Source organism: Agelaius phoeniceus, chromosome 13 (assembly GCF_051311805.1).
Source record: "Agelaius phoeniceus isolate bAgePho1 chromosome 13, bAgePho1.hap1, whole genome shotgun sequence".
Taxonomy (NCBI): domain Eukaryota; kingdom Metazoa; phylum Chordata; class Aves; order Passeriformes; family Icteridae; genus Agelaius; species Agelaius phoeniceus.
The window spans coordinates 13028961-13053525 of record NC_135277.1 but is presented as its reverse complement, the minus strand read 5'-3'; the positions used below and the strand labels follow the sequence as shown (position 1 = coordinate 13053525).

Sequence of the window (24565 nt, the reverse complement as noted above, 5' to 3'; positions counted from 1 at the left end):
GCAGAAGACCTGCACTCAAAACCTTCGACTTTCTGGATGACTGCAGCTGGAGTGGTAGGAGATTGAGTTACTACATTATAGTCATTCTTGTCACTGTCATATTTTCTGAAAAATCCCTTTGCCAGGATTTCTTCTCCTGGGAAAATGAGAAGCCTCAGAGAAAAAACATTATCTCATTTACTTCTCCCTGTTTTGCTGCTTTGGAATGTGGCTGGAGATTGTTTACCAACATGTGCATGTTTGATTGGTTTCATGTGAATTGTTTTTACTTAATGACCAATCACCATCAGCTGTGTCAGACTCTGAGGAGTCAGTCACGAGGTTTTCATCATGATTCTTGTTAAGCCTTCTGTCTGTAGCCTTTCTTTAGTATAGTTTTAGTATAGCATTCTTTTAATATAATATAAGTACATAAAATAATAAATCAGCCTTCTGAGAACATGGAGTCAGATTCCTCATCTCTCACCTCGTCTTGGGGACCCCAGCAAACTCAACACATTCTAGCTGCTGCTATGTACTTTGAATGTTCTTGGAAAGAGAAATTTAATTCAATTTACAGATTCCAGTCCATGCAAGGATTGTTCCAGATGATACTGATGTGGGTGAGTGAGGGTGGAGAATAACCCAGAAGTAATATGAGTTATGATGGATTTCTTGCTGTTATAAAAAAAAAGTTATAAATCTCTTCAATACCTACTTTTATATATAAACAGCACTTAAAAGTAACCTCTACTATTTGAATATTGCTGTGTATTATACGTAATAGAACATAAAAATTAAATCTTCAGTGATACACATTAGAAATACTAACTAATGTGAGCCATGTTAAACTCCATTACTCTTGGTCTCATTTGAAAAGAAAGAGGGAAAACTTGACTTTTTGTTTATGGATTTTACTAATATTTCTAGGTAATTGCGTACTTTTGAGGAACTTAAACATACCTGAATTTTTATCCAGCTGTGTTTGGCTCATCTTTCAGGCTGTTGTCTTCAGAAGCAGTTGCTTTCAATATACTAGACTTTATTTTGGCAGATACAGTGTTACAGTTTGTTTGAGAAACATGGAGTGGTAATGTGCAAATTACCTCCTGAGTTTTTGGCAGAGACAGTGCAGCAGACAATATTGCTCAGAAATAGCATGGGGCTGCCTGTATGACCCAGTTATTTTTAGGGGACATGTGGAAGTTTCAGTGCCAGCATTGCCAGAGGAGGTCAAGGAAGGTGATCCTGCCCTCTACTGAGCCGTGGAGAGGCCACTCTTGGAGTGTTGCAGTTCTTGGCTCCTCAGTACTGGCGACATGGAGATCCTGGAGCAGGTCCTGCACAGAGCTACCAAGTTCTTTCAAGGGTCCGGAGAATCTCTCTTACAAGGACGGGCTGAGGGAGCTGGGCCCGTGTAGCCCCCAGGAGAGGTGGCTGGGAGGGGACCTCAGCAATGTGTAAATGTCTGAAGGGAGGTGCCAGGGCATGGAGCCAGGCTCTTTCTCAGCGGTTCCGAGCAATTCAACAAGAGGCAACAGGCAGAAACTGATGCTCAGGAAGTTCTGCCTGAGCTGAGGGAGAACTTCTCTGTGGGTACAGGCTGCCCAGAGAGCCTGTGGAGTCTTCCTCAGTGGAGATATTCCAGAACTGTCTGGACAATTCTGTGCTATGTGCTCTGGGATGATCCTACTTGAACAGGGAGGCTGAACCAGATTTTTTTTTGATAAAAACTAACGCTTGATAGCTTTTGTCAGCAGTTTGTCTCTTTCTAGAAATGTACGTGGATGACACGAGCTGCGTTCCTTCCCGCTCTGCGGAGCCGCAGCGGTGCCCGCGGCCCTCAGGCCCCTGGGGACTACAGCTCCCGGCGTGCGCCGCGGGGCCGGGGCCGGGAGCGGCCCGGAGCTGCTCCGGCCGCGGCGATGCCGGTGTGGCTGCGGGAGCACAGCTGGCGCCAGAGCCTCAGCGCCGTGTACCTCTCGCTGCCCTTGCGCGGCGCCCGGGCCACCGCCGCCAACATCTTCTGCAGCGAGCAGTACCTGAAGGTGGGAGCCGCTCGCCTCACGGGCCTCCTGCCGCGCCCGGCCGCGGGGTGACTCCGGAGCTCTGCTCAGAAGCACGCGTGCCGTGCACCATGGCAACTCTTCAGATTCAGAACCCTTTATCTTTTATCATCTCTTTATGGCAGAACCCTTTATCTTTTATCATCTCCTTCTGTCTGCTGCGGGCTGTTAAACGCCCGTCCTGCGGCAGATCATGGCTTTAGCACCGCTCATTCCCTACTAATGCTCTTACCACTCAACAGGTGCCACTGCCTTTACTCTCATACATGGACTGAATTTATACATTTGCTTATACTGTGGATAATCCTAAATTTGAAATCCATGGCTTCTGTTGCAGTGCTGAAGAACAGACTTTTAAAATCTTTACCTTGCGACGACCCACCCTTAACGGGAAGGAAGCACCTTCTCTGGGCTTCTACAAACCTCCACAGTGGATACAAAGCAAATTACTTCTGTCAATAGTATCTGTTTCTTGGGGTTTACTGTATGCTTGTGCTCTGCTTTGAATATGTGAGAGTTAATTGAAAACAGTAAATATTAGCACAAATTATGTTTTTGTAGGTAAGCATCCCTCCGTTTTTGTTTGAAGCCGTTTTATATGCTCCTATTGATGACACAAACAGCACAGCAAAGATTGGAAATGGAAACATTTCCTTCACTTTGTATAAAAAAGAACCAGCCATGTGGGATTCCCTAACTCTAGAAAATGGTAAGTTTTCTACACAGAAAACTAGATTCTGTGTAAGGTAACCATACTGAGACACTTCTGCTAGTAGATATCTGCTCAGTTCAGCCTTGTTCATTATTAAAAATAGAAAGTATGTGAGAACAAAGAATATCTACTAGTTCTAGTGTGTGTGAAATAAAACAATATTTCTTGTGCAACTGTTTTGTGTTTAAAACATTTTGTGTTTAAGTAAATCTTAATTTTTCTCTTTTAGAGATGGGCTTGGTTGACCCTGGTTTGTCGAATTGTAATTGTGTTGTATTTTGCCAAAGTAGCAGAAGAAATCCTTTTCATTAACATGTTATATACCAATAGAACATCAGGCCTCAATGACTAAGATAGTTTATTTTTTTCAGCTGACAAGGAGAAACTACAACATCTGAGAGAGAATGCTGTTCTAAAAGCCCAAGAAAAGGCAAAAGAGGAGACAGAAGCAAAAAAAATTACAAAACAGGAAAACAAAAAATATGCTTTGGAGGCCACAATGAAGGTAGGTTCAGAAGAAGCTCTGCAAGACATTCATGTAAACAGCTACCAACTAATCTGGCAGATGCTTTGTTAAATGTATGTTAAAGAATATGAAAAGTTCCAATTTTTATTGTAGTGGTGGTGAACTTTATTATTATTTCTCTGCATTTAAACCTATTTATTACCAAATATGAAAATGTTACTGACAAAATGCTTACAAGTTGCCACTTTCTGTGAGTAATAAAAGATTTTGGTGACAAGCTCAGATTTATATCTGTTCAAAGGAGACTACAGTCATGCAGCAAAACTGTAGTCTTTTGTGGCCTTTGCAGGTGTTTAGTCCTTTAGCACTGTGAAAAAATACTGATTTTAAAAATTCTCACTCTTTCTTGTATTTTATATCAGACTTGGGGTTTTTTTGTCTTTTTGTGTTTGTGTCTTTGTTATTCTGCTTTTTATGTATATTTTAAGATATGTTCTTAAAATTTGTATGTATATAAAAAGTCTGGTCCCTTCATTTGTGTTCAAAGGATTTTTTTTGGAGCATGCAATGAAATTTTAAGAGTGCATATGCAATATTGACCAGAAAGAGCTACAGTTAGTGACTTAGTAGAAATGTTGTACCTTTTCTAGACATGTAATAATCTCAAAGAGGAGAAATAAGAAACAGTGTGTTCAGATCATCACATATATTTTACATTTCTGTATTTTCCAGAGATCTTCATTGGAACATGGCTAGGATTTTTACTGTTTAAAACTTATTTCTGAATGTTTCTGGATTGTACCTTAGGGTTATTAGTAAAATAGTTTAAAGATGAGACCTCTAAAAGCTGATCAGAAATCTTTACTCTCCCAGGCATTTTCAAGCATCTTAATTAATTCTGCTAGTATGGTCACATTATTGGTTACACTATGCTTGGGATATGGAACTGAGAAAATAATGGTATCTTTAACTTAGTCAAGTCAGTATTATCAGATGTTCTGTATCTCAAAGGGTTTTTTTTGTTCAAATAGCTAGAGGAAGCAGAAAGAAAAAGAATTGAAGATCTAAAAGAAAAGGAGCGGCAGAAGGTCACTAAAGAGTTGGAGTTATGGAAAAACCAGCAAAAAGATGGTGATAAATACAAGAGCATACAAGCAAAAGAGGAATTACATCAAGAAAAAGAGCCATTAAAAGAGAGAAAAAATGAAAAAACGAACAAATCTCAGATTCCTAATGAAGGAAGTTCTAAGACAAGACTCAGATCCACAAGAGGTTGTATAATTGAACTGTACTTTGTAATTCTTTAAAGTGTGGATATAACTTTATTCCCAGATGTTTCTACTTCTTCACTTATCTTTGTCTCCACCATACTGAACCAGTTCTTTTAGCTCATGGTTATTTTAAAATTGTTGTTTTCAGACAATTTATTGAGCTGAAGCACATGAGTTCTTAGCTCTAGATGAAGTCTTTGGAAATACAAGGGTGGGTTTTGTTCTAAGCTTTAGAAAAGTAAATCAGAGAGCCTTTCTGGCAGTGTAATGCAGACTTCCTGGGGGTGGGGTTTCTGTTGCCCAAAGTTACCCAACTACTGGATTTCATGGAATATTCAATCTCCTTTTGTGCTCTCTGTCCTGTGTCTTGGATCCATGGAGAACCAATTCAGGGAGCTAAACCAGCAGAAGACATTTAATTGGTGTTTGATTTGATAGGTTAGTTTTAGCTCTTATTGTTGCCCTGTCACAGCATCATACAAGCAACAAAGAGAGAGGTGTAAGAGGAGTTTAAGTTCATCTGTGACAGATGCTGTGTAATTCCATTTATTTACTTGCTACATTAGGAAGAAGAAGAAAAATTGTTTGAACGTTCCCTTCAGAAGATCAAGTCTAAGCTTTTCTCAAGCAATTAGAGGTTTAATTCTAGTGTGTCACATTTCTAAGGCAGGTGTACTTTGGACTTTAGTAGAAAACCAGAAAAATCTCTTACTTCATTTTTCAAGTGCTCTAACTCTTTTCATAGGTGGTGGTTCCTGTAGTATATTTTCACAGGATTTAAAGGAAGAACAGTTACCAGCTCCCCGAGCTGCTGCTACAATTAAAGTCAACTTTACACCACGAGTTTTTCCCACAGCTCTGCGAGAATCTCGTGTTGCAGAGGAGGAGGAGGTAAGGTGGGGAATTAATTTTTGTGTATTCAGTCAATACAAAAATAGTGTCTGTGCCAAGGGATGTTACCTGTGCAATTATCCTCATCTTCTAAGGAAGGCAGTCTTATTTAAATTAAGAGATAAAAAAACCAATTTTATACAAAAATTCTTTTCACCCTGTTGTGCAGATTAATAAATAACATGTTCCTTTTTAAATTTTAATTCCTTGAAGTACAAAATTTGAAGTGTTCTGACTCTTATATTTAAGATTCTTTCAGTTCTGTCTCAAAAGAAGCTCACACCTCTTTTGAGCTTGATTCAATGAACACAAAGTAATTTTGAAAGATCAAAACAGACAAGTAAACAAAAAATGTATTAGAGATGTGGTAACCTGACTTCTCATGGTAATAAAATATTTGGGGAAACTTTGAAGTTTTTCATATTGGACACTATCAAATATTTTCCTGTGTCTGAAATACGTGGTCAATAGAATTCTTTTGATAAGTATGAGTGAAGAGATGAAAATAAAATCCTTTTTTGGATTTGAATTTTTGCTTCAGAAACAATACTAGCACATTTTTTGTCTACAGTGGCTGCATAAACAAGCAGAAGCTCGAAGAATAATCAATTCTGATTTATCTGAGCTGGAAGATTTAAAGGAAGAGGAGAAGAATCCAGATTGGTTAAAGGACAAAGGAAAGTAAGTTACATTCCACTTGAAAATGTATTAAAAATGAAATAGTTCTATGGTGTTTGTCTACTGTTCAGGTTTGGTATATTTTATTGATTCTAGACAGAGTTGGTGAATGTCTAGAGTAGTCATGGTAGTCGTACTAGAGATTTTATTGACAGCTTAAGGGGTTAGAATCTGATAGAATGAGATGCAATTGTTGAAGCTCATGATGAACAAAATCATTATAAACACATTACGTATATCCTTCTTTGAAGAAAGTTGAGGCAGTGCACTGTTATACCTAAGTGAATTTAATTTCATTTGTACTTTTTTAGTGAGATGTTAAACATCTATGTAAAATAAACCAGGGACTTTATACAAATACTGGTTTATTTATATAGGTGTGTTATACAGAAAGCTTTGATTAGGCAATCAGATATACAAAGCTTTCAAAATGAGTCCTGTGTCTACATAAATGTGTCCACTCTTACAATCCTTCATTGCTTGTAAGCAGTGACTATTTTTGTTGTGTATCTCTAAGCTATATTGTCAGCAGCAAGGTGCACTGAACTTCAGCTATGTTGTTCTCAGAAAAGACTATAAAGGGACATTTCAAAGGAGAAGATGCTAAAACCTCAAATTTTTGAAAATGAGTTAACAATAACTGTTTATTTTTTATTTATCCCCTTCTTTAAACTGCATGTTTCACTTTTTTAACACTTAGCAAAATGTTTGCAATGGGAGACTACCTTGGGGCTGTAAATGCCTATAACCTTGCAGTGAGGCTGAACAACAAACTCCCCCTGCTGTACCTGAACCGTGCTGCTTGCCACCTTAAACTGAGAAATTTGCACAAAGCTATTGAAGATTCCTCCAAGGTATAAAAATCCAGGAGCTCAGGCTCTTTTGCATTAATGTGATTTGTTACTGTGATGGTTCTGTTTTAAGCAGATCTGTAAATACATGTTAGTGCAATTCAAAGTTTTAGAATTAAAAATTGATATAATAAAGCCATGGTGAAATATTAAAATTTGATACTGATGAATGAACTTTCAGAAATTTAAAACAAAACAACAATAAAATAAACCCTAAACCAGGCTTCCACACATTTGTGACAAATGGCATATATTGGCCAGTATGTTTCATTACAGATAAAAATATTGTAGCAATATGTACACTTGAAAAAGCCCATGACTTGGAGCAGAGGAAAACAAAACCAAAGTAAACTCATACAGTTTCTATTATGTTATGATGTGCTTCATTTGGTTGGAAAGAAAAAAAAATGGTGGTGATGAGCAGGATACCTTAAAAAACTTCTAACAAACCAAACATTTTTAAACAAGGGCTGTATTGTCCTGATGTTTTAGCAGCTGTTATTTGTGCCACAAGAGGAATGATCTCAAATGGCACCTGAATAATGTGGGAAAATTTTCCAAGAATTATTATTTTTTGAACTAATAAGTACTTGAGTCTTGAAACTTGGGGGTTTTTGGTCTTGCTTTTTCTAGTAACTGCTACTAAAACACATGTGCTTTTATAGTGCTACTTTTTTTCTTTTTCTTTTGATAGCATGATAGGCTATATGATGTATGAAAACAGAACACATTATTTAACTGCAATAAACATTTAACATGGCATTTGTCAGTTTTTGGCCATGGTAATGTAACTGTAGGTGGCAAACTGGGGGTGATGGATACAAATCTTAATGACTAGAGTCACAAGCCATTTATATTAAATTTGAATAGCTATTTTCTATTTCTGTTTGAATAGTTCCTATGTTACTGTACAATAATAGTAATTAGGTGAGAGAAGTGTTCATAAATTAAAAAAAACCCCAAATTATGGAAAACCTACTTATAACTACTGTGGGTGTTGTCATTTGTGAAGGCTCTGGAGCTGTTGACACCACCTGTTCCTGACAATGAGAACGCGCGATTGAAAGCCCACGTGAGACGTGGAACAGCGTTTTGTCAGCTGGAATTGTACCCTGAAGGTGAGGCCTTGGCTTTATGGAAACATGCACAGGAATTTATAGTGACATGCAAGTAACTCTGTTTAGCTCACACCTTCATGTTTTGAGAAGTGATTTGAAGGAGGTCTGTATAATCTATGTCTATTTGTTATGGACCTTTATACCACGTTCTTTAATTTTTTTTAAATTTACTGGATACTTGAAAAATCTTTCCAAGTTTGAGTAAATGGATTGCGTTCCTAATTTAAGGAGTTTTTCCATTGATGATATTAAAATAACCTGAAATATTTCTAAAATACTTGTGAAGTGCTTAGTAACATCTTTGTAAAATGAGGTAGGAAGCCCATATTAATGAGTGAAATGATTCATCAAGTACATGTGATTTGTGTGAAAATAACTGAATTTACAGTGTCCCTATTCAGTTCCTCAAGAGTATCAGATCAGTTTTGTAAAGCAGTTTTACAAGTGAAAGCTGATAATAGAAATTGAAGAATATTCAAAATGTCAATGTTGAAGTACTAAGCTTTGGCCATTGTTTACCTTTTTCTGCAGGCCTCACTTGATTATTCCCTTACAGCTTCATTTGCACTTTGAAATCTTTTAAAAAAGACTAATGTGGGCAAGATTTTACTTTCTGTACTCAGGATTTGGTTTTTTCCCCACAAGCTCTAGTTTTCACAGTTCATGTCTTTTTTGTTCATATTTTCACAAAGGATCATTTCCTCTCTTCTGCAGAACACTTTAGAACAGTCCCTTCATGCACACACACATATATAGGTGTGTATGTACATGAATGAAGAGGCTCTATTTTCATGTTTCAAAACCTGAAAATATTTATGTGGTAGAGTGTTTCCACTAAAATTATTTTGTAAAATAAGATAAACAAAATATAAGTTTATTTACTGATGGAAGCTAAACTAATGTCATTCTGATGCCATCTTACTTAAGGACAAACCTCAAGATCAATACTTTATGCATATGACTGGGGAGTAGTTATTTCCAGTTAGTTGCTAAAGAGGATGCTCTTGCATTATTGATTGATATTGTTAATGTGTCTATATTAGGCCTCCAGGATTATGAAGCAGCTCTCAAGATTGATCCTAAAAATAAAATTATAGAAAAAGATGCTGAGAAGATTCGACAACTAATTCAAGGAACAATGCAAAGTTCTTAATTAAAAAAAGTATAAAAAAGAAACTTTGATGCCTTTGAGGACATCAGAAGGAATCTTATTTCTCTTCAGTGTGTTACCTAGACATTTTTCTGCTTCACCTGGAACACTTACAAATTTGGTAAAAGATTGGATATATTATTGGAAACGATAGTATTTTAAACATGATTGGATACATTTTATATAATTTTGATACAAAGTTGTTGTAATTTTGCTTTTTGTCATCATTCTGTATTACTCTGACAATTTGAAACCCTGGACTTGAAGTGGTTCCTTTTTGTTAAGTGTTCTTTCCAGACTGGGGCCATTTCAACTACACTCCTTTCACTTAGCAGTTTTAGCAGACTTCTGAATTTTCTGCATCAGTCTCTTTCCTGAATACCATTTATGACTGATTTCTGTCTTTATAATAAAGTATTTATCATGCAGATATATATTATTGTGTGCAAATTTTACAGTGTTGTATCAGGGAGAAGGTGGCAGGTATTGTTCCCAGCTGTTTTACTTAGAGCCTTGAGAGGAGTTCTGAGGTGAGTCAGAAGTATCTGGTAGGAAAGCTGCTGCCTCTGCTTTCCTACAGAAAACTGCTGCATTGCACTGCAAGGGGCCAAAACCACTTTCAGAACAGCTGGAAGGAGGGCAGTGCAGCAGTTTGAGTGCCTCTATTGACTGTAATTCTACACTTACAGATATTGCTGTTTGAGCTACACTTACAGATATTGCTGTTTTCTTTTTATAATTACTGAGGGGAAGTGAGGGCTAAGGAGCAGAGACAGGAGAACAACAGGAGAAAGATCAACTTAGTCAGCCCTTCAGCTAACAGGGCAAAGCATTTCAAATTTGTCAACTGTTTTTGGTCAGAGCAAACATTGCTCAAGATGTGTATTGAAATACATGCATGGTGGAGAGTGAGGAACTTAACATTTTGACCTTATTTAGTAAACTGTGGACAGTGGTAATTTGACTCATAATGACTATGGAAGATAGTAATATTTGAGATTGATGTAAATTTCTGCATTAGTGATAATCTTGAGCATAGAAAATATCTTAATATGTGTGGCAGAAATAGTTAGTATGGATAATAAAATATGAATGGGAGTAAGAATAGAGTGAGACTGTGGGTAATATAATTTAGTTCGGACCTTTTTTTCTAAGATACAGAAATATGAAAAATAGAGCCCTGGAGAAATTTACAAGTGATTGTGCTTCCTCACTCATGTTCACATGCCAGTATTTTTAATATTTTTATTTTTTTCCCCAGTAGGGTGTGAGTTATCATATGACAAATACTTTTTCGTCTGTTTATGGAAACTGCTGTAGTGCTGTATTGATGAGCCTGCCACAAAACTTCTCTGAGTGAGGTACCTCCCTTAGTGCTGCTGAGCAAGCCAGTTACAACCTGCTGTTTCTCAGAGGGGCAGTGAAAGCTTTTTCTTTGTCTCTCAGTCATGTAAGACATGAAGCTGACACTGAACTTGCTGTCGTAGATAAGCAAGATTAAGATTAATATCTTGATTAAGATTAATATCTTGATTAAGATTAATGTCTTGATTAAGGCATCGCCTTTATTAATGAGGCCTGCTGTTGTCAATCTCCCATTTATTTTTTCTTCCAGGATCAGAGCACTGTTGGGGTCTAAACCTCTGGGATTTTGGATGATCTGCTCTGTTTGTACAGTGCCTGTTGATGAGATGTGCTCTAGGAACATGGGTGGGAGTTAAGAACTGCCTTATCACCAGTCTGGGTGGCTCTTGGGACCAGTATCTCCTGAAGCAGCAGGGCCTGTGCTTCGAGGAATCTTTCCAAATTAGTTAATTCCCAGTCACCAGAGTTATTCTACCTGAGCCTAGAAGAATCAAAGATTTGTTGTCCATATACAGCACCTTTGGGTTTTGGTTGTTTTTTTTTTTTTTTTTTTTTTTTTTTTTTTTTTTTTTTTTTTTTTTTTTTTTCCGGGGGTGGGGGGAGTGGCATTTTCTGGGGTGTTCGTTTGCTTGTTTTTTTGGGGGGCGAGGGTGTGGGTGGTTGTTTGTTTTTTCCTTTCCCCTCAGTACGAGCGTTCCTGGCATGTACCGGAGCGCGTCTCCTCAGAGCTGGCTGTCCCTGAGCCCGGCTCTCCCGTGATCCCCCCGGCACAACGCTCCCCGCGCTGAAGGGGCCTCCGAGCAGCCCCGGCCCGGCACAAACGGCGCCGGGGCCGCGGGGCCCGCGCTCGGCGGCGCGGCGTTGCCATGGCGGTGCCCGGGTCGGGCCGCGGGGCGGGCCGGGCGCTGCGGTGCCGCTCTGGGCGCTGCGGTGCCCGGGCCGCTCTGGGCGCTGCGGCCGCCGGGCCGCGGCGGGGCGCGGACTACGCTCGCCAGGGTGCTGCGGGCGCCGCCCCGCGCGCAGGCGCCGGCCCGGGCGGGCCGGGTTGTTTGTGACGGCGTCACCGGCGGCTGCGGCCGCGGCCCCTCGTCCGTGCCGGGCCCCGCGAGGGCCGCGCTCAGGTAGGCGGCGGGACCGGCCCGCGGGGGCGGCCGCCCTGCCCCGGCCCGGCCGCGTGGAGCTCCGTGGGGCGCGGCGGCTGTCGCGGGGAGGGGCCGCCCGGAGCGGGGCAGAGTCCGGGGCGCCGGGGCCGGGCAGCCGTTCCTGCTGCGGGGAGCGGGTGAGCGGGGCCGCGCGGGGCCGCGGCGCTGCTCGGGGGGCGAGCGGGCTCCGGGCAGCGGTCACCGCCGTGCCGGCCCCGGCTCCGGGCGCTGGCGTTTGCCAACTTCCTTCTCTGCCATCGTCTGCCGCTGCCTCGGCGGCTGATGCAAGGTGCTCTGTTTCATAAACACTGTGCTTTAACTGCGCTGGCGCCGAGCCGCGCTCCGCTTCAGGTGCGCTCCAGGAACACCTGCGCCGTACTGGCGGTAGAGACTGAGCCGGGAATGCCCAGCCTTGCGGGAGTCTGGCTCTCCTTCATAACAAGGAAATATTCTATATTCGGTATGGGTTGCTAAATATATTCTAAGAGAAGAATGTTACTTATGGGAAGAAATTACCACTTAGTAGAAATAATGAACTTCCATGAGAACCCTGAAGTTTAATTGCACTGAACCTGTTTTTATTTCTGTTGTGCAACAAAGAATCGACTGTAGAAGAGAACTGAGAGTTTTTACTTGGAATGACAGCACGGCAAACTCTGTAGAACACATTCGTATTCCTCTTGGTGCCCATTACTCATCTTTGTCAATGCTTATTGAAGGTTATTTTTTAGTCTAGGAAATCCTTTTTTTAGATGATTGAGCTTAAGGGTTTATTTAGACTGGAGTGGTCCTGTTTAAGGCTGGTATTTATTTTGCTTTACGGTAAATAAATAGGATGTGGTATCTCAGATTAATTTTTATATACATATCTGGGATAACTTGGTATTGTGTTATCAACAATACATATGGTTGTAAGTTTTTCCACCTTATACTTCTGGTTTATATTTCACTAAGGATAGGAAAATAGTTAATGCTTCTGAGTTCCTGCCCCCATTCCCCAAATACATACAAATTGCACTCTGAGCATAATGGATATTTAATTTGTCCAGACAGAAATTAAGAAGGTGATGCCAAAAGTGGCAATGAAGATACATAGTGAACATACAAAACCAGGGCACCACGGGATTGGTTTTGGTTGGGTTTTTTCCCCAGTCTTTCCTTCTGGCTTGGCCTGGCATACAAGAGACCTGTACCACCCTAGTGTATCCTCCAGTTATCCCTGGTGTCCTGGACTAGTACCCATTAGTGTCATCTTGATTCACTGGGAAGTTTGAAGGCTTTATGTCTTTTTAATTCCTGCTCAAAGCTATTTTTTTAAAAGTTGCTTTCAGGAAGACAGTGGTAGCATTTCCAGCCCCTTTAGGCTGGCTGGAGAAGCATATTGGTTCTTAGTGGGTCTTTGTCATTTGCTGGAGAATCAAACTGGAGAAGATTTTGTGAGTGGGCCAATTTAGCCATTGTGTTCAAATTAGTCTTCTGTTTTTCAGTGTACTTAAGGGATTGAATTTGACCTTGGATTGAGTTATCATGTGCATTTTATTAATCTGTTACAGAAATAAGCTGTTTAGCTGATGATTGAAGTTTAGGAACACTGTACCAAGGTAATTTTTTTATTAAAGCTTGTAGGTCTTTTTGATCTTTTAGATCTGAGTAATAAAGTGTTTTAATTTTGGTAACTGTATATATGTTTGCTGAATATACCTGTAGGAATGCTTTTACCCTAGAGATGCTCTTCAGTCTGATACCAAGCTATCTATCTATTATAATTTGGCTAAATTTAGCAGTTCTAACCATAAACCTTAGTGTTCTTCTGCTTATTCTTTTTTCAAAATTCCATTATTTTTCTTAATATTAAAATATTTAATATTTAAAATATTAATTAAAATACTAATATAAAAATTTTCTGTTTTGGTGGTTTGTCACCTGTGTGCAGGCAAACACGCACTATTAGTGTAGTGTTCTGGTTGAATACAAATAAATAACTTCTAATTCAGGGCCATTTATCAAGACAAGCGAGCAATAGGAAATGATGATTGTTTGCTTATTTCTCTGTTTGTTTATTTAATATATTTTGGTGATGTTGGTACCCAGGAAGGTCCTGAAACTTTTGTTTGGGATGGGAAGACAGGTGTTTATGTGGAGCCCAAAGCCATGGTTGCATGTTGAGAAGAGAAGATAGCTTTGTGTTTCTGCAGTTACCTGTCAGTGTGTTTTTGGCAGGACAGGGAGAGCAGGATGGTGTCTGTGTTGTGTTCACCAGGCCCAGGGTGAAATGCTGGGTTAGCTGGAGGAAGAGAGATGTTTCAATGTCCAGCACAGAGTCTGCTGTGACAATTTGGGATTTCAAAATCTGTAGATGCACTGGTATCAAACTGTCCTGGTGCCCTGAGGTTGTCTTTTAAGAATTCAGATTTTGCAAGGCAGCCAGTGATACTTCTGCCAGGTGATGAGTTCTGGTGCTGGGAGTTCCCTTCCTGTGAAAGGAATGCTGCTGCTGCTGGACGCCCAGTCAAATTTAGAGTAATTAATGACAGCAAGCAGATGTCGTTGTCACATGTCACATGTCAACTCCAGAACTTCGTCTTTGCCATTTGGGCATTTGTTATTTTGATGATTGAAGAAGTATGATTTAAAAATAAATCACAATTAAAAAAAATAAAATTATCCTTTTATGCACTGTGATTTAAAAAAAACCCAAACAACTCAAACCAAAATAGATTTCTTCCCACCCCCTCCCAACCTGACATACCCTGGTTGAGATTCCAGGAAAAGCACTAATGGAGGAAGAAAAATATCTTCGGGAAAATGACAACCATATTCAAAGTAGGGCTTTATAAAAAACCAGAAATTCAGTTTCTCTCTAAGTTTCATACCTAAGTTAATTGTTAGTAATATTTTTGCTTAAACTGTTGTTGTGATTGTCACCATTACCTTTTTTTTTTTTACAGAGGAACTGTAAATACATTAGTAGAAGTTGATGAGAAAATAGTTTTATCTTAGAAAAACACGCAGTAACTACCATAATGCAGAGATATGAGACACATGTTTACTGTGTTTTGAGAGAAACCTAAATGGAATTGGAGGTTTTATATTTTGTTGTGCCAATTTCTAGCCACACTGGTGTACTTAGATGTTCTCATTCCAAGTTTTATGTATAATCTCTGTGTTGAGAAACCAGGAGTGAAGGCAGGGTTGATAATAAAGTAGAGAGCAAATAAATTTAAACACATAGATGCTTTCCTCTGTGTTCTTACTGGAATTAACTCAGAGTGGGAAATAAAGCAGGTGTCTGAAATTCTGTGAACAAAGCTTTATTGAACCTTGACTTCATTGGCTGCTTTTATTATGTTGATGCATAATATAACAGGCAATCGATTGGAAATTGTTCAATTTTGGGAATATTTTTCCCACCAAGATGAGTCCATAGTAAATTTTATATAACAATTCAATATATTTTTTTTCAAGGAACAAAAACTGTTTTCAACTTCTTTTTAAAGCCTTTTTGCTAATTAAGGACTTGAAAAAGTGATTGAATATGATGTTAATGAATACTCTGTATTCCTGGTAAATTCCTGTTAAAAAGGAGAAAAGATATACAGGCAGCTGCAGCTGGACAGTTCTCTTCTGAAAGTGGCTACCAGTCATCTGGTAATATTATTAAAAAAAATAAATTGTACTTTGGGTTATTTTTATTTTGTTTTTGTAGTTGCCAGGTACTCGTAATTTTCCTCAGAATCAGTGTGAAGGAGTGAAAGAAACAGGAAACATTGATTTTGCCCAGTAGCTGAAGAAAATTAGTTCCAAAAAATCCTAATGTGTTTCTTCTCAAAAAAACCCTCACACTGTTTTTCTTGAATAAACTGTAGTTTCTGTGCTTGTAACAAAGCAGAAATGATTTTGTGTCTTAAAACTTGTCTATAGCATCATTGTTTAATTATTAATTTATTGACTAGCTTTGTGTGTGTGTTTCTAGTCTAAGGCTTTTTGGTTGGCTGAAATAAGTATGTGCCTAGCAAAACTATATTTGCTCCAAGTATAAAGAAGATAATAGGAAATAAGTACAAAAGAATATATTTTCTTTCTCAACTTTTTTATTTTTTTTTTCTCAATTCCAGAATAACAATTTGTGTGTTGGTATATTCTTCTGTAACATCATGATTGCCATTCTTCTGTTTATTTATTTTTCAATAGAGCAGTGAAATTGTGTGTTTTGCATATTAAAAGGGTTTACTTTTACCTGCAGTGTACTTTGAAAATGTCTGAAAATTCCAGTGACAGTGATTCGTCTTGCGGCTGGACTGTCATCAATCACGAGGTACCCAGTTTCACATTGGCACAGTTCTGTCATTTCAGGCTATCTGTAAGCAGTAAAATATTATTTCAGCTTAATAATTCTTGCTTTGTGTGGATATTGCCCACCAACAGAGAATATAGAAGAGCAATTTAGAAGTAAATAATGAAACTACTATTTAAAAAAATGTATACTTTTACTATAGTTGATACAAATTTTCATATTTAAAATAATTTCTTTCTCTGCAAAGGTTTTACTTTGAAGAGCTGGTAGAATTTTAGTGGCATGCATTCTTCTGTTCCACCCTGCCTGAAAACATTAGCATGCTATGTAACTTATCTGTTGTTGCTAATATATTTCTTGTCCTCTTGATACAACTGTACCCTCACCGAAACAAAGAAATTTGGGAATACTGGGCAGGAAAATATCTTGTGCAGAAGGGAATGATTCCATGGTTTCCCCAAGTTTTTTCTACCACTAAGGTATCTGATCCTAGTTTTGGCAGTGGCTGTTCAGGGACAGCCCTCTGTCCTTACAGAAAATTGGAATAGGGACAAGTGTATATTCCAGCACTGGCTTGGGACAGGTGTCTGGATCTGCTGTTGGTCTCAAAGTTTGCATTGTGTGGATGAAATCAGTGCTGTCAGTGGAGTCTGGGCAAGGTCAGCCCTGAGGTTTGGTCAAATGACTGCCCTGACTGTGCTGGCTGACACGGGGCCTTCAGCACCTGCTCAGGTACAGCAGACACCTGAGTATAGATAAGAAGAGTGTTTTATGTTCTCTTCCCACTGTGGACAAGGCAGGCCTGGTTGCTCAGAACCTCTGAGAAGCCCTTCCTGGTAGTGTGGGTATCCAGTATCCTCTCCTCCTTTAGTCCTGAGGATTTCTGTATCTCTGCAGATCATGGCTGATATGTGAGTGTAGGATGGGTGGATTGGTTTCCTTGTTTGGTTTGGTTCTTATGTATTTAGCATTGTCTTGTAAACTGAGGAGGCCATTGAGCCAGAACCCTCAGGACAGATGGGTTGACAGTTTTGCTGGAATGACACTTAGTATTGCCTGCATCTACTTGTTGCCTGCCCCAGAAAAGAATTCAAGGACCAGTACTTGAGCTGTTTCATTCAGAGGAGGAAAGCAGGAAAAAATGACTGAAAATCATGCATAGTGTTCATCTGTTCTTCATTGCACACTCCCCTGTTTTGCAGATTATAATGAAAATGGGAAATTTGGAACCAAGCTACTACAAACCTGTGATTGCACTCATGTTTTGACAGTTCCTTGTCACAAGTGATACAGTTTGAAGTTTATAAATATTGGGCCATGCTTTCATTTCTGTTGGCAGCAAAGTGGTATTTAAGAGATGGTTAAAACTTCTTTTCCTTGTTTTGGGCTGGATGACAGGTTGGGAATCTTGTCACCAAGAGAAACAGAAACTCATTCCTCAAGTCCAAGTGGGCTACAGTAGTTTAACAGGCTGCTGGACTCACAGAGTTCAGATAAAAGTAAAAGGATTTGGAGGTTGAGTTCAGCTATTGAGTTACTCCGCTGTGAAGTGCAGACTTTATTTTCATTCTTGGGATGGTTATTTTACACTGTAACTGCAAATGAATTATGCTGTCTAAATAAGTTAACATAACACAAGATTGTAGGATGGCTGGGATTTGTCTAGTCAAAGCAGAACAGATTTCTGTGACATGGAGATTTTGTGTTCCCAGTTATTCATCCCTGATTCGGTGAAATAAAAATGAGGCAACACTGGTGTTTGAGAGCTGCCATTATTAGCATTTTTCTGGTAGGAGAGCTTGGAATCTGAGCATCAAGAAAGCAGAATGGATGGGATACCCTTCACACAGCTATTACCCATGGAGGGGGATGTGGACTTCTGTACACGGCAGTGAATTGATCTGGATATTTAGGGCAGGGGTAGAACTGTGGGTTAGACAAATTTGGAGTACTGAAGTATGATTTTCTCACATGCTGTTGTGACCTGTATTGGTGATGACACAGTGGAATCTGTTTGTGGACACGTTTTGCAGTGGCTCGAGGGGCAGGAAGTGGCTGTTGTCCAGGCTGTGGCTGCAGGGAGCTGGCAGCTGTGGGTGCTGCACTGAGTGTGGGCTTTGGACAGAGTCAGAGTGCTCTGCATTGCTGGGTTGCTCCTGAGAAAGGACTTGCTAATTTTGTGTAGGAGGGTAGGGAGGTGACAATATCTTTTCTTGACCTCTTTGCTATTGCTGAGATGGAAGGTCCAGCATCAGATGAAGTGGATCAGAGAGTTCATGCATTCCCACCTGTGTGTTTTACCACGTACTCAGCTAGCCCATTATCTTGGGTTTTTAGCTAAAATTGTAATCTGTTTTAAGCAATACTCCTGATGTTTTTCTTCTTGTGGAGCCTGGGCAAACTGAAATGTTGTTATTCTTCTTCACAAGTTAAGAAATGAGAGTAGTTGTTCTATCACACCAGAGAAAATTGTCACATAATAAACCTGTATATCTGTCTGTAAAACCCAACCAACCCAAAACCCCCAAATAACTTTGTATTTTCTTTCCTGGGATTTCACTCAGGTTATAATAAATTACTTGTAAATGAGAGGTGAATTTCTGCAAAACACATCAAATCAAAGTTGTGATATTTAAGTAGTCAGAAGGAAAAAAGATACAATGTGTTTAAAAAAAGAAAAAAGATACACAGTGTTTAACAGTTTACCAAAGGAGTTAATTTTTGAAGCCTTTTCAAAAGAAACATAACTTTGTAACATGATTATAGAATGTATCTTATGCAGTTCTTTTTGAGGTATCTAATCTTCCTGAAGTACAGTCTCCCTAAAAACAAAAGCATACATGTTTGCCTGAGTCCTGAAATGAGACATCCAGGGAAACTGATCTGGAAGTATTGCTGCTACTGTAATTTCACACCTGCTGTTGCAAAAATAACTATCTCTGTTTACAAAAACAGCTCAACTTATTTATGGATCAGAGTGACTTAGGATTTTTTCAGTTATGTTTCTAGTTTGCTAGTAGCCTTACTGGTGTCTCATCAGTATTTTTAAACCAAAATTACAATATAAAGATTAAATATTTGGAATTGTCAAGCATAGTGCTTGACTTTAGTACCCTGCAATCTCCTGATGTTGTTTATTTGCAGTTCCTGTTGTGCTCTGGTGTTGTTGCTGCCTGGCAGCTGACCAGTAACGAAGGCTCCTTTCTGGATTAAAGACAGAAATCCAATCTAGAGTTTGTATAAATATTTGTTTTTGAGGTGTCAGAGATCTACTATATAAGCAGCCTTTCAAAATTTCTCACAGGAATTGAGATGGAATGAAGTTATACATAGTTTTTCCTGGTAGTAGTATTTATTGGAGCTCATGTTGATATGCTTGAAAGTTCTATTTTTGGGAGGGTGTGTGTATTTGCATAAAATAGATGGGAGCAAGAATTAGATCCCATATTCAAAACCTCCTCTGTTTCTCTAAATTCCATTTAATAAACAGATCTAATAAAGACAATAAAATAGTTATTTAAAATACTCAGTGCAGTTGTTAATTAATGCCTAAATTGCTGTCATTTTTCCCCCTTAGAATTGTCCTTGTCTAACATTTTTTAACCTTGGTCATGAGTATTACACACCAACACTTGTTTCACTCTAGTTAGTTGGTATTTCACTTGCTTTTCTTTGCTCAAAGTTGTCTTCAGTTTTAAAGGCTCAGTTTTTCTGTTTCTGTTTTTAATACTAATATTCTGTTTTCTTTGTGACCCTTTCTTCCTACTTTACTGTTGGAAACTCCAGTAATTGTAATGTCCATTTAAACTTTTCACCTTCAGGGTTCTGACATAGAGACAGTGACCTCGGAAAATGGAAGCACAAATGACAACCATGAGTTTGGTTCAGAAGAATATGTTTCCTTGCAAGAAGAGGAGCAGGCAATTGATGTGCAAAGTAAGATATTAAAAGAGGAGCAGTTACATAAAATAGGTCAATATTTGTTGTAGCAATATTGTTTGGCACAAAATTAGTATTTTCAATAGATTTTTATGTGCTTTGTGGACCTCTGTCAGGGTATTTGCTTCACCAGTGTTATGGAAAATAATGAGTCATTAACTTTATAAAAATATTTTTTCCTGAAATGTGTGAAATTAGTAGAATGTCTTTTATTTTGTCCATACTTTAGACGTGTTGTAGAAAGTGTGCACTGGTGTTGCTGGAAGATAATTTTAAGAAGTGTTATTGATTAAAGAAGTATTCCCTAGTAAAGTCATAGATCAAATTAGAATACTTTGGAAGGAACCATCAATGCTTGTACTCCTGAAAAAATGACATAATGACACAGAATTTTAGTATTATATGTGTGTGGGCATAATTTGTGGTTGCTGCTTTTAATCTTGTGTTTGTTTGCTTGTTTATTTCCTCTTTTTATTCATATAGCTCAGCGCAGCAATGATGAAGAGATCCCAGCAGTAGATAATACTCTGTCTGGTTTTGAGGAAGCTCAGACAGTTCCAGAGGTAAATTACACTAACAGACTACATTATTCAGAAGCTTCTCTAAGCCCCATCTGTCAATGGCAAGAAAATTTTTGAAGGCATTAAAATAGTCACAAATTTTTTCTTTTCTGAAGTTCCAACAATTTTTGGTTATTTGTTTGTTTTAATTATGTCATGTTTTTTGTGTCTGAATAATTCTCACACTGTCCCTTTCCCTAGGAAAACAAAGAAAAAGTTCCTGATGATGGGTCCTGCATTGGAACTATTAGTGATGATTCTGACATTGTTACACTTGAAGCTCCAAAACCAGAAGAAACTCAGAGTCAGGAGGAAGCTCCTGCTGATGGTGAAGAAGCTCAGAGTTCAGAGGATTTTAACATGGGTTCCTCCTCTAGCAGTCAATATGCATTTTCCCATGTAGAAACTGGTAAGAGCAATGCAGCCCTAAGCAACTGTGTGCAAAAATGTCACCAGGGAAAAAACCCAAAGCAGTCTTTGGTTAGGGAGCCTTCTTTTTATGGAGAGAGGAAAAAAATAATGGTTTTGTTGAGTGCATATCCAAGTATTAGAGTTTTTCTAAACTCTAGGTGCCCTCTACAATTTTGTCTAAATGTATGTCTGCAATTTTTTAATTGAAAGCAATCTTTTTCATTAATCGTTCACTGTTTTAAATGGAAAGTTAATTTGTAGCACATCTTGGAGAATTACAATTACTTTTAGTTCACAGGATAATTGAAGGTTTTCTCTTGGCAATATTTTGGGCTTTATATAAGAGTTGGCATAAATGACTAGCAAGTGGGAGGGGATTTTTGGTGCCATGAGGACTAGACAGTATGACTACAAAAACTTTCTACCACCCTCATAGCTATGTAGTGTATATTTATATATTGAAGATACTCCCAGTGCTTGACTGAAATAAGCAGTGCATTATAATCAGGAGGAAGAGGATGGATATTTGTCCAATAAAGAACCACAAACAAAACCCCAACAAATCCAAACCAGAAACTTACTGTTTTGTTGTGTTCTCTAGTTCTCTGGTCTTCCTCTATAATTCTTTTTGGCTGCTTGTTTGTAATCTCTTCTGTTCTCTTTGTTCTCTATGACACCTTTGTATTGCTGATTTTTATCTTTCAAATTAAGTTTATTATAAAGCAGAATTATACCTAAAATACTGTTTTATCTTAGAGTAGGATACATTGACCATTAAATGGTCATGTATCTGCATAGTATCCACTGGAAACAGAAAGTGACAGCTTAGCATCTAATTATAATCAGTGAAGATTTGTAACAGAACTGTCACCTTCTTTAAGTCTTCTGGGGAACCTGACTTAATTTTTAAATTAAGATTTAGTTGACTTTGTTTTTTTTTTTAGGGATGAGTTCTAAAAGTGTCTTTTTTTCCCCCCTGTGTTTTTGTACACAAAAGTCAGTTGGCTGGAGAAGCTGTGGAAGATTCCTGGTTGTGTAAAGGGATGGGGAAATGAGGTGAAAGAGCATGTATCTCGCAGTCTTCCTTTTCAAGGTGGTGTGATTACATTTGATCAGCTTGTGCAAAGCTGATTGCTTAAGGCTTGCATGGAGTGTTCTTACAATTTTTGATAGCAATCTGACTTGGTTTTGTCATAGTCATATTCTAGACAGATGCTGAAAGCCAATCCTCACTGAAGAACTTGGCTAAGCTCTCGGTGTCTTATGTGCTTCTTTAAAAAGATGTTAACCTTGCATGTAGGTTTGGAGCAGACATCAGTAAGGTTTGTAATACATTTGAGTGTGTGTGCTTGATTGTTTCAATGGATAGTGTTGGATTCCAAACCTATGTGTGACTGGCAAAAAGAATTTCTTCCATCTAACATAAGCTGATTTCAGCATGGCCTTTAGTGCTGGGCATTCAGCTGATCAAGTATTGCAGAAAATGGCAGGAGTACTTTTGCAAGTGTTTTAAATGCTGAAGTTTTAGAGGTGACAAAAAGTGGCAATAGAAATCTTTGCCATCCACTTCTTGTTGAGTGTTCTTTTGTGGAAAAGGGTGAGCCTCAGATTCTTCCTAATGTAGATACTAAAGGATTTTCTGCCACTTCTTTTTGCAAACCAGTTCCTGTTGAGATTGCCTTCATCATGCAAACAGAAATGTTTTAATATTGCTTCATGAGTGAAGTTCAGACAGCAGAAGTACCCATATGCTACAGTGGACTGTATCTGAGCTGTGTCTGTGCAGAAATGTCAACTGACTTAACCTGATTGCTGGTATAGATATGACACTTCAAAATCACAGCAGAAACAGGATTTTGGGCTGCTATTGTGGTCACACTTGGTTTCATTTGTAGTCCTTTCCATCCTGGTACTATTAGAGCACAGCTTTGTACTGAATTCTTACAGCAGCTGTAAGGCAGTGTCATTCTTGCCTGAAAGTGTAATTGCTGTTGACAACTTGGCTGCAAGTGCTTATGAATGGCTTTAAGTATCTTACAGCATTTTTCTTCTTGATTGTATTTTTTTTCCTCCTTTCCTATTCTTTGCTGTCCAGTGTGTATCAAAGAATTTTCCCATTTGGCTAGAAGCAGCTCTTGTTCCTTAACCACTTTGGTATTTCATGTGTGTAAGCTTCTTTGGTTGTTGAAAAACCCTATAAAAACCCCACAGATGAGCAAGAAAACCACCTCTTACTAAGTTTGTCCTGTATATTTCTCTATAATGTCTGACCTCTGCATTCTAGGAATGCATTTTGAATGTTTGCCTTTGTTTTCCAGGATTGGGAAGTATGCATCTGCTTAAATGACTGGGTCTAAAATGCTGTCCTTCTCTACTAAGCTATAGAAATTCATTTAAGTGTCTGCATGTCAAAATCACTGTTTAAGTCTGGTTTGACTGATTTACTAACATGGAGTTTTTTATTAAGGGAGGAAGTTGTCTTTCATAATCTGTCATGTTGCTTGTCCATGGACTTAGAAATTAGAAGTGTTCCAGATACTAACTGATAATCTTTTCTGGGCTTGATGCAATCACTTCTATCAAGTTGTAATTTATTTTAAGTGAAGAATCTTAAGTGCTAATGCATTTTATAGATAATAGCTAGCACTGCTTGGCATTCTTGTCTGTTCAGTGATGTATGCATGGCTTTGCTCAAACAGAAGACTTTTCAGTTGTGAATTGTTCAAGGACAGACTTTTTATATTTATATTTTTACATTCTGAGTAATGACATCTGCTAAGAGAATGAATAACCATATTTTAGGAGGGCCATTAGCATTGTGTGGCTGTGAGCAGCAAAATTAGTGTCCAAACAGGAGCACTTTGTGATGTCTAGAGACTTCACTGATCCCATTGAATTTATTCCAGACCTATGAATTAGGTACAGAATGTAGATACTTGAAATCTAGTTTTCCACCTACTACGGCTTCCCCTTGAGATTTACCTTGCACTTGAAAGTTGCACTTTTAAAGGAGTGAGATTAAATAATAATTACTTATATACTGGATTATATAAATCTATTTGCAGTATATGCAGCAAACATTTGTACAAATGGGAACAAGCAATTACAGCTCTGTTATTTTCCTGGTTAGAACATGTGGCTTTTGGGCCATTAGAACATGAACATACAAATGGTATAATAAATACAATCTTGCAAAAATTCTATAAAAGGTATTTTTTTAAGGTTAGAATTTGTTATTATTACAAATCTTGTACAATTTACCAAAACTTCAGTCAGGTAATAGAAGAGTGTTGGGAAAGAACAAACAGAAAAGCACTTGGGTGCATTTTTTCCTGTGCAGTAGTGGTTGAAAATGGCTTTTTTGAAAGGTGGGTAAAGATGGTAACAGGTAGTATATAATAGATATTCAAAGTAAACAAAATTGCATATTTAAATAAATTTATATCTTGATTTTGAATATTTCTAATAGCTACATTAATGCAACTGTAATGGAATTTTTTCTGCAGTTGCATGCAGATCACAGAATGAAATTTTTTGGGGATATGTAACAAAACCTTGTCTGTCTTCTAGGAGGCTTTCTTTTAGCAAGCCTTTATATTGCTCTTTCGTTATTAGGTATTTCAGTTTCAATAGCTGCAGGAGAAGGAAAACTGAATTCTTTGTCTTTCCACC

At 38.4% G+C, this 24565-nt stretch overlaps 2 protein-coding genes across 6 annotated transcripts in view; both read left to right on the top strand.

The window, feature by feature from the left end:
- The first annotated feature begins 1847 nt into the window (after window positions 1-1847).
- Window positions 1848-9616, top strand: DNAAF4 (dynein axonemal assembly factor 4). The gene is made up of 9 exons (XM_054642242.2): window positions 1848-2027; window positions 2607-2754; window positions 3129-3262; window positions 4255-4495; window positions 5240-5385; window positions 5957-6066; window positions 6764-6917; window positions 7927-8032; window positions 9076-9616. Exons 1-9 carry the CDS (start codon window positions 1905-1907, stop codon window positions 9183-9185), a joined length of 1272 nt encoding a protein of 423 aa, XP_054498217.2. The 5' UTR covers window positions 1848-1904; the 3' UTR covers window positions 9186-9616.
- Window positions 9617-11519: 1903 nt separating this feature from the next.
- Window positions 11520-24565, top strand: part of CCPG1 (cell cycle progression 1) — a 21152-nt gene continuing 8106 nt past the window's right edge. Inside the window, exons 1-7 of one of the 5 annotated variants that reach the window (XM_077185337.1) lie at window positions 11520-11668; window positions 13243-13290; window positions 15933-16004; window positions 19805-19919; window positions 20406-20485; window positions 20684-20891; window positions 21891-21986. In XM_077185337.1, the coding sequence (XP_077041452.1) occupies window positions 15945-16004; window positions 19805-19919; window positions 20406-20485; window positions 20684-20891; window positions 21891-21986 (559 nt within the window). In that variant the 5' untranslated portion in view covers window positions 11520-11668; window positions 13243-13290; window positions 15933-15944. Of the gene's footprint in view, window positions 11669-11878; window positions 12150-13242; window positions 13291-15932; window positions 16005-19804; window positions 19920-20405; window positions 20486-20683; window positions 20892-21890; window positions 21987-24565 lie in introns of those variants that run through there. The other 4 variants (XM_077185338.1, XM_077185336.1, XM_077185339.1 and 1 more) reach the window with 4 other exon arrangements.

Excerpts from the sequence above, each read along its gene's own strand:
- DNAAF4 (XM_054642242.2), top strand. The coding sequence starts at position 1,905 with ATGCCGGTGTGGCTGCGGGAGCACAGCTGGCGCCAGAGCCTCAGCGCC. Across the intron at positions 3,263-4,254 it reads CTTTGGAGGCCACAATGAAG|CTAGAGGAAGCAGAAAGAAA; the intron begins GTAGGTTCAGAA and ends TTGTTCAAATAG. Across the intron at positions 5,386-5,956 it reads GTGTTGCAGAGGAGGAGGAG|TGGCTGCATAAACAAGCAGA; the intron begins GTAAGGTGGGGA and ends TTTTGTCTACAG.